This window comes from Sorghum bicolor, chromosome 8 (assembly GCF_000003195.3).
Source record: "Sorghum bicolor cultivar BTx623 chromosome 8, Sorghum_bicolor_NCBIv3, whole genome shotgun sequence".
NCBI lineage: Eukaryota > Viridiplantae > Streptophyta > Magnoliopsida > Poales > Poaceae > Sorghum > Sorghum bicolor.
The window spans coordinates 26391491-26401484 of record NC_012877.2 but is presented as its reverse complement, the minus strand read 5'-3'; the positions used below and the strand labels follow the sequence as shown (position 1 = coordinate 26401484).

At 56.2% G+C, this 9994-nt stretch overlaps 1 protein-coding gene across 1 annotated transcript; it reads left to right on the top strand.

Moving 5' to 3' along the window:
• On the top strand, positions 4794–9027 carry LOC110437554 (neurobeachin-like protein 2). Its single transcript, XM_021466024.1, has 2 exons — positions 4794–4854; positions 8678–9027. The coding sequence occupies exons 1-2, from the start codon at positions 4794–4796 to the stop codon at positions 9025–9027; spliced, it is 411 nt and encodes a 136-aa protein (XP_021321699.1).

Here is a 9994-nt window from a genome sequence, read left to right as displayed (position 1 = left end):
CTCTAATCCTCCTTCGCTCTCCATCTCGCTACTATCTAGATCTACTCTAGTTTAGAGAAGAGAGGAGAGCTCTCATCTCTAAACCCTAGCTTTTGCTCTGTCTATGAATAATGAATAATGATCAAGGGGTCTGGTGTTATAGTCCCCTCAAGTGAACCTGGGCCGTCGGATCAAACCGACATTGATTGAACGGTTATTCTTGATCCTTTAGGTCGGTGGAGCATAATCCGCGAGATTGAGCGTGATTGGCCACAGGAGGTGGGTGGGCGCCCAGTAGGACAGGGTGGGCGCCCTGTCTCTGGCCCCGTTTCGCCTCCGCTTCGGTCTCGTGGCTTCTGGAGTCTTCTAGATGTAAGATAATTGCGCAGCACATTAATATCTCTATGTAATCCCGACGTGTGGGCCTTTCTTCCTTATTTCCTGATAACCCCCTGCAGAAATAGACAAACACCAAAACTCGTGGAATTCTGTCAGATAAAACCCTAAGTCTTGATGTTGATTTCATTTGGATCCTTTTCTTTGTTTATTTGATAGTTAAATTTGATACTTAAGGACCGTCAACAATACACTTCATCTAGTAGTTCCATCGGGTGCATCCACAGTTCCATCGGGTGTGTCCAAATTGATTTCTGAGCATATGGTATGTTCCATGCAAACCGTGCACCTATCTTGCATCAAGATTAGAACTATCTCCAAACAAACAGAACCAAGATTCCACATGAGCCTCTTCACCAAGGAGTACCTTCGCGTGCGTCCAAAATAGTTTCTTAGCCTATGGTGCATTAGGCACAAACCGTGTACTTGCACCGAAACTAACACTATCTCCAAAGAGACCAAAGTGAGATTTTATATGACACACATCATCTAGGAGTTCTATTTGGTGCTTCCAAATATAGGAGTTCTATCGGGTGCGTCCAAATTGATTTATGAGAACATGGTACGTTCCATGCAAACCGTACACCTATCTTTCATCAAGATTAGCACTATCTCCAAACAGACCGAACCGGGCTTTCACTTGAGCCTCTTCACCTAGGAGTACCATCGGGAACTTCCACAACAATTTCTGAGCCTATGGTGCACTGGGCACAAACCACGCAACTATCTTGCACCGAAACTAATACTACCTCCAACTGGACCGAAGCGAGATTCCATATGATACACTTCATCTAGTAGTTCCATCGAGTGCATCTACAGTTCCATCGAGTGTGTCCAAATTGATTTCTGAGCATATGGTATGTTCCATGCAAACCGTGCACCTATCTTGCATCAAGATTAGAACTATCTCCAAACAAACAGAACCAAGATTCCACATGAGCCTCTTCACCAAGGAGTACCATCGCATGCGTCCAAAATAGCTTCGTAGCCTATGGTGCATTAGGCACAAACCGTGTACCTATCTTGCACCGAAACTAACACTATCTCCAAAGAGACCGAAGTGAGATTCTATATGACACACGTCATCTAGGAGTTCGATTGGGTGCTTCCAAATATATTTCGAAGCATATGGTACGTTCCATGCAATTCGTGCACCTATCTTGCATCAAGATTAGCACTATCTCCAAACAAAAGCAAACTGAGCTTCCACTTGAGCCCCTTTACCGAGGAGTATCATCGGGTGCATCCAAAATGGTTTCTTAGCCTATGATGCATTAGGCACAAACTGTGTACCTATCTTGCATCAAAACTAACTCTGTCTCCAAACAGACCAAAGCAAGATTCTATATCACACGTCATCTAGGAGTTTTATTTGGGTGCGTTCAAATGGATTTCTTAGCATATGATATGTTCCATGCAAACCGTGCACCTATGTTGCATCAAGATTAGAACTATCTCCAAACAGATCGAACCAACCTCCCACTTGAGCCTCTTCACCTAGGATTATCATCGGGTGCTTCCATAATGGTTTCTGAGCTATGGTGCATTATGCGCAAACCATGCACCAATCTTGCACCTAAACTAACACTGTCTCCAAAAAGATTGAAGCGAGATTCCATATGACACACATGATCTAGGAGTTCTATCGGGTACGCCCAAATTGATTTATGAGAATATGGTACGTTCCATGCAAACCGTACACCAAACTTTCATCAAGATTATTTCTATCTCCAACACACCGAAACGAGCTTTCACTTGAGCCACTTCATCTAGGAGTACCATCGGGAACTTCCACAACGATTTCTGAGCCTATGGTGCACTGGGCCCAAACCATGCAACTATCTTGCACCGAAACTAATACTATCTCCAACTGGACCGAAGCGAGATTTCGTATGATACACTTCATCTAGTAGTTCCATCAGGTGCATCTACAGTTCCATCGGCTTTGTCCAAATTGATTTCTGAGCATATGGTATGTTCCATGCAAACCGTGCACCTATCTTGCATCAAGATTAGAACTATCTCCAAACAGACAGGACCAAGATTCCACTTAAGCCTATTCACCAAGGAGTACCATCGTGTGCGTCCAAAATAGTTTCTTAGCCTATAGTGCATTAGGCACAAACCGTGTACCTATCTTGCACCGAAACTAACACTATCTCCAAAGAGACCGAAGTCAGATTCTATATGACACACGTCATCTAGGAGTTCTATTGGGTGCTTCCAAATATATTTCGAAGCAAATGGTACGTTCCATGCAATTCGTGCACCTATATTGCAACAAGATTAGCACTATCTCCAAACAAAAGCAAACTGAGCTTCCTGTTATGGTGGGTCAACAGTACTAGCGAAGGACTAGGGCTACTGGCTGAGCTATGCTCGACAAGCCCGGAGCCTTGCCACTGGCTGAGAATGATCGCCAAAATTAGTAGCAGCATGCAAGGTTGTTTGAATAATTCTATTAGTGTAGGGATGCATGTCTGTGCCTTGAATTAGCATTTCTCTATTCTTAGCAGCTTTGTTTGTGGAGTTAGCGTGGTTAGGACCTCCTTGTGTTTAGGATCAAGTCTGTAAGAAACCAGTATAAATACTGAACCACGACGAATGAAAAGGACAGCCTGGGATTGAGACTTCCTGTCTCCCTTAGGCACCCAGCCCTATCTCCATCTAGTTCTTGCCATTCCCGTTCGTAGCAGCCTGCCGCCGGCCACGGCGCCATCCACTCGCCGCCGACAGTTCAAGCCTCGTCCTCCCATCTTTCACTCATACGCCTTACGCAGCGTAGCACATACCAACCTGGTATCCAGAGCCATGTCGATCCCTCCAGCCTCCACCGCTGTTTCGCCCTCCTCCACAACGGCACCGCCCGCCTCCTCCGTCCTGCCCCAGCTGCCCGCGTCTACATCGGCCCTGGTGCCGACCTCCTCACAGCCACTGGCACAGGACGTGCAAGGGGTGCCGCGCGCGGTCTTCACCCCGGAGCAGACGACGGCCGCCATCGTCGACCTCAGCCACAGCATGGCCGAGCTGCGGCTGACGATGAACTCCGTGCTCCAGCTCTTCAACAACCCACCGCCGCAACAACCGCTCCTGCCGCAGATCAACCCGTCGGGCGCGATCCAGCCCTCAGCGGCGGCCTCCTACACCTACGGGATGACCCACCAAGCAACGCCCTCGACGTCACCGCTGCCACCTTCGTCGTCCGTCCCGATCCACCAGCTCCGCTTTCCGCCGTCACCGTCCCAGATCCCGCCATGGGCGCTGAGCTACTCCGGGCCGGTCTACACATCGGTGCCTCCTCGGTCGCACGTGCCCGAGAATGGCGCGCCGACAATGTCGGGTACCCTCTACAGTGACACCAACGGCCTCCTCATCCCGGGCGGCAACCTGGCGCCCTCGGCACCATCCTACCCCGAGACCGGCTACGAGGGTGGCGCCCCTGCAGCAGCGCAACACAACGGGCCGCCCAAGTTCCACAGGATCGAGTTCACAACGTACGACGGCTCCGTCGATCCACTAAATTGGCTCACGCATTGTGAGCAATTCTTCCGGGGCCAACACACGCCGGCATCGCAGCACACCTGGATGGCGTCCTACCACCTCACGGGCGACGCCCAGACATGGTACTATGCCCTCGAGCAGGACGAGGGCCAGCCGCCAAGGGATCGGTTCAAGGAACTGTGTCGCCTTCGCTTCGGACCGCCAATTCGCGGCTCCCGCCTGGCGGAACTAGGCCGGCTGCCCTTCCACTCCACAGTGGAGGAGTTCGCGGGTCGTTTTCAGGCGGACCTTGCTCACGCATGGGACATCTCCACCCGCCAGAAGGCGGAACTCTTTGTGGGTGGATTACCTGACCACATCCGTGCGGACGTGGAAATGCACGACCCCGGCGACCTCTAGACGGCCATGTACCTGGCGCGCATGTTCGAGCGCAAGGCCGCGGCCTTCGCCGCACCTGCACAGCATGGCACCCGCCCTCCCTAGCGGCTGTCTCCTTCGCTGCTGGGGGAGGCACTACGACCGTTGCGCCCGCTCCTACGACGCCGAATCCGACCGGATCCGCTACACCCACCCGCACCTTCCGTCGCTTGACACCGGCGGAGATGCAGGAACGCCGTCGCCAGGGCCTCTGCTACAATTGCGACGAGCAGTACGTGCGTGGGCACGTGTGCCCCCGCCTGTTCTTCCTGGAGGTGGACGACTTCCACGACGGCGACGCGGAGGCCATAAATGCAGTCCTGCCTGAGGAGCCCGCCGCCGCAGTGGACGCTCACGCTCACACCCTTGTCGTTTCTGTACACGCTCTTGCTGGAATCAGGACGTACCACACCATGCTCCTGCCCGTGACGATCAAGGGCGAGCGCCTCCTCACCCTCCAGGACACCGGCTCCACCGACACCTTCCTCTAGGGTGCGGCCATGCGGCGCCTTGGTCTCACTCCTAAGGCGGGTGACCAGTTCCGTGTCACGGTGGCTGTCGGTGTTTTCCCCACGGGGGGTCGCACCAACGAGTGAATTTGTATGCGTGTTTCCCTTTCCCAGATGGTGATGCAAGAAGACACAAAGATTTATCCTGGTTCGGGCAAGAGAAGGCCCTACGTCCAGTGGGGGAGGGGAGTTTGTATTATCTTGCACCTAAGTGCTTGTACAGGGGCAAATACAAGTGCGTATGAACTGGGATGGAGTATGGAGACTCCTCTACGTGTGGGTGTGGTGTTGTTTCGTCTCCTGTGTTCATTCCCGGGTCTCCCCTTTTATAGTTCCAAGGAGAGACGTAGGGTACATGTATAGGTGACAGAGTAGGGGTTGATAGAGGCATGGTGAGCTGACCTACTCGAGGCCTCCGTACCGACATGGTCTCGAGCCGTCCCGTCCTGGTAGCTTGATGATGATTACGCGTGCCCTCATATCCCGCTCTGTACGCCGTCTTGGGCCGGTTTGTCCGTTGCACGCTTGTACGTCATGGCGGCTGATACGTCAGAGTGGTGGCAGTGCCGTCAGTCGACGCCCAACCCTTCCCCACGAAGGAAACACGTCTGGTCGAGGGTCAGACGCCATGTAGTGCCTTGCTATCCAGAGCATTGACTTTCGGCGTCTCGAGGGGGTCCTGACTAGACGTTCCATCCCGGCTTCCCACGTCCTGACACGCTCTGGGTCATTTGGTGGGGAAGGCTGCAAAAAGAATGACGGGACGGATGCCTGTTCCCCATCACGCTTCCTGTGACTAGCGTGTTAGGTGGGAAAGCAACAGGCGCATTAAATGCCCGGGTTCTCGTGCGCGCGTCAGGCGGCGGGCGGTGTCCTCGCGCTCGACGCCTCCTGGTTCGCTCGAGCCCAGTTCCGTATTCGACGGTAGTTGATGCTCGACCCCTGAGCGGTTCGCTCGACGCCTTTTCCGTCTTTGAGGCTGCGGCCGTCGATGAACATATGGCTGATTAGAACGTCGAGTTGAGGGCCTCGATCTGTGTATAAGTAATCTCGTTATGTGCATAAATTAGGATACCCCTTACTGATACCCTCGATAGTAGCCCCCGAGTCTCCATTTGAGCGCTGGCGCTCGAATGCAGGCTGTATCCCTTGGTCGGGTTTCTGTGGGGGCGCGCGAGCGAACCCGCGGGGGTAGCCCCCGAGCCCTTGGAGGAGTTTTTGACTCCTTCGAGGGTTATATCGCCTAATTCGCAGAAACGCTGTCGACACCGGTGATGGAAGGTTTTGATTAGCTCGTTTTGTGGGTAGTCCAAGTGAGAACCTGTGCCCCTTTCGAGGGGGTCAGCTGTAGCCCGGAGGCATTCTCATAAAGCAGGGTCAACGTGGTCGGGGATACTGATCTCGTTTGATAAAGACCAGCGGCTCGATGCCTCCCGTCGGGGGGATTCCTCTCGACTGTCTTGACCCTACCTTGGACATCCCCAGCAAGTCTTCGAGGCGGGCCTCGATTTTCGACCACTCGCTATGGATCCCTTACTCTGGTGCTCGAGATCGGCTGTCGAACCCTTTCGGCGGGTCAGCCTGCGACCTCTCGAGGCTTTCACGGGTACGCTCCTTGGCTTACAAGGGAAGGAAGAGGTCGTAGGCGGTTCGCCTTTTTGCCCGTTGGGCGCGCCTTTTTAGGTGGGATCCGTTACGACACTGTGTTGGCGTAGAATTCGGAGCGCCCCACCTATGAGGAGAAAAGGGACCGTTAGACGACACATTTATGGGGGGAGTTACCTCATTTATTGGATCTACCCGTTGGTGGACCGCTCCCTATAAATACGCCGTGGCGTCGCCGCCGTTCTCCCTTCCACCTTTCGCCCTCTTGCCTTTGCTTTCTTGCCGTCTAAGTTCTCTTGCCATATTACGCACGCGCACAGCACCTCGAGCAGTAGCGAATCCGCCATCCTTCCGGCCAAGATGCCTGTGAGACTCGTCGCCGCCGACGACTGGCGCCCGTCGTCGATGACGGAGCGTCGGTTGCTAGAGCTTGAGAGGGAGGGACTCCTGCGCCACCGCACCTCGCTGTCGTCGCTGGAGTGGATCGCGCCGCCAGCGGACCACCGGGAGCCCCAGACGCCCAAGGGCTATGTGGTGTCGTTCGCCAAGTTCCACCGCCACGGCCTGGGCTCCCCTCCGAGCCGCTTCATGCGGGCGCTCTGCCTCCATTACGGGGTAGAGCTCCAACACTTCTCCCCAAACGCCATCACCGTCGCGGCGGTCTTCGCCACGGTGTGTGAGGGATATTTGGGGATGATGCCCCACTGGGAGCTGTGGCTCCACCTCTACAGGGGCGAGCTCTTCAACACCCCCACTGGGACCACCGGCGTGAGGAAACCTGTGCGGGCGGGTTGCCTCAACCTCGTGCTGAAGACGGGGAAGACGGAGAGGCCGCATGAGTACATCCCAGTGGGACTGTCGACTAACCGTGCCGGCTGGGATTCCTAGTGGTTCTACTTGAGGAACGACGACGATCTCCTGCCCGCCTACACCGGGCATCTGAGCACGGAGCGTCCGGAGAACTGGACTTACGGCGTCATTCAAGCTCATCAATCTCGGCTCGACCCCCTCCTCGACGCCATGAAGAAGCTGCGCTTGGAAGGCTTGACCGCCGCTCTCGTCCTCTCGGCTGTCCATCACCGGAGAGTTCTCCCATTGATGTCTCAACCGCTGAGGATGGACGAGATGGGCCTTGGCGTCTCGTCTCGAGACCTCGAGGCGTGCCGGATGTCTAACGAGGCTCCGGCGGACGATGAAGTCGCGGCCCGGGTCAGGGCCGCCATTGGTGGTGACTTTAAGCCGGAGCACGTTAACGGCTTCCCCATGAGGCCTGATGCGGGCTCGATCGATCTGGTATGCTCTCTTCTCGTGCACAGCTTCGATTCTGGATTTCTTTCTACCCCTTTTCTAAGTCTACCTTTGTTCTGGCAGGGACGGATTGATGTCCAGTCCTCGAGGCCTCCAGTAAAGGAGGACGAGGTTGACCGTGACGCACGGCGCCGGTCCGCCGAGAAGCAAAAGTCCGTCAAGGACTCTATGAAGAAAGGAGAGAAAAAGAAGAACCTCGACCGCCACGCATTAGAGGCGCGTCGAGCTAAGTCCAGGCAGAGGGGGGAGCCTGAGGAAGAATCCCCCAGCGACGATGGTGGTGGAGATGGTGACGATGACAGTGACGACTCCGAGGGGATGGCGTCTCGCCACGACCAGATCCTCGAGGGTCCACCTCGAGGCGACGTCGACGCCCCACGGATGGAAGCGCCAAAGGAGGGGCCAGGCGGATCTCACCGCCCCCGTGCTGACACCCCTCCTACGCCCACGACCAGTCAGGCCGCCCTGCGCCCTCCCCCTACGCCCAAGGCGGGTAGCCAAGCTAAGCCCCAGGCGACGGGGCCGCTGACCCGCGGTCGCGCCGCGGCCTCCGAGAAGGGAGAAACCGGCCGCAGGAGCGCCAGTCCCGGCGCCCGCCAGGCGGGAGTCCCATGGCCAAGGCCTACGTCTGCTCTCGAGGGGCCCGGGGCCTTGACGCGGGGTGGTTCGAGGCCCACCGGTCGAGGTACCGGCAGGCGAGCCATTCTTCCTGTGGGGTAAGTTCTTCGACGTTGTGATTTTTATTCTCCTGATTCTTTGCGTTCCCTCGTATACCGGTCTTTTTATGCTCGTTCCTTTTTCCTCGGATTGAAGCGGACGCTTGAGCAGGCCCAGCCTTCAATGGCGAAGAGGCTCAAAGCGAGAGCAGCCTCCAAGGAGCCAGGTTAGTAGCTTATTCATGGGATTTGTGTCGTCCTTACGTCGGTCATTGTAGCGGCTAATCTTTGTTTTTCGTTCTACAGGCTCCTCCGACCCTCAGCTGCCGATCGGCACCGAGAGCGCCCCACCTCGCCCCCCGACGGGTGATCCTGCCCCGTCGTCGCCAAAACAAGCCGAGGCGCCTCGGCCCCAAGGGCAGGAAGGAGCCCCCGAGCCTCCCCGATCGGTGGTCGAGGGGGACCCCATTACCATTAATGATGGTTCTGGCGGCAACGGGACCTCGAGGGACGCCCATCCTATGGACGAGGAGGCCCAGACTTCTCTTGTCGCAGGACGGACGCCCTGGCCCGTCGGGCTTCGCTCCATCGAGGAGCAGAAGAGGAAAGAAGAGGAGGAGCGTGAGCAGGAGACGCGGCGGCAGCTGCAGGAGTAGGACGGCCGACAAGAGCCGTAGGAGCTCGAGGAGCAACAGCAGCAGGGGGGCTAGGAAGAAGGGCCGCTCGAGCCTCCTCCTCACAGTCCACCCCAGCCAGCACCACCGGCACCGTAAGAGCCCAGAGACCAGGAAGAGGGTTTGCCGGTTTTCGGCCCTCCAACCCCGGCGTGGCTCCATCTAGGGGCGCCCGCCGCAATCCCGGCAGAGTCGGGGCGGGCGGACGGTGTGGTAGCGCTTGCCTGTATGATGCGCACCCCTGCCAACCCTGATTTCGAGATCAAGAGGACGATCTACGGCATGGATGGAATTGCCCCAGGATTCCTCCGGGAGCGTCGGGCGTGGGAGGACTGCATTCCCACTGAGGAGGACGAGATCGGGACTTCGGGTAGTAAAGATGGCACCTAGAAGACGGTGGACGACGACAGGCGGTTCCCTTCCCTCGTCGACTTGTTCCTGCACCATGGGGGATCTCTCGAGACCGTCGAGGATCTCATTCGCGGCGTCAAGGCACGGGCTGACCGGGAGATGGAAAACTGGTGCCCCGACCGGATCCGCATCCGGGCTTCCACCGACCCATCCGAGCCCAACATCTTCCTGGACGACCGGAAAGAGGCCGAGAAGTGGGAACACGTCGAGGAGCTCCGCCTCTTGATGAAGCACGTGGTGGGACTCCTGTCGGACGTCGTCAATAACAGGCTAGGGCCGGCCTACTTCGTAAGTCTCCTAGTCCTTTAATCTTTGTGGAACTTGTTGGTTTGGGGTTCTAACTGCTTGGTCACCGGCTCGCAGGACCTGAAAGAGACCTCCCGTATTAAGTCGAGCTTTATCCACGTCACGAGAGGCGGCAGGGAGCAGCTCCCCCTCCTCAAGAACCAACTCCTCGAGTCGCAGGAGAAACTCGTCAAGGCTTATAGAGAGCTTATAGCGCTCGAGGAGGAGAAGAAGGTGAGGGAGGCTGCCCTGG

Bases quoted from the DNA above. Each gene is read 5' to 3' on its own strand.
- LOC110437554 (XM_021466024.1), top strand. From the start codon at position 4,794: ATGCGGCGCCTTGGTCTCACTCCTAAGGCGGGTGACCAGTTCCGTGTC. The intron at 4,855-8,677 runs GTGTTTTCCCCA...TTCGTTCTACAG, and splicing joins CCGTGTCACGGTGGCTGTCG to GCTCCTCCGACCCTCAGCTG.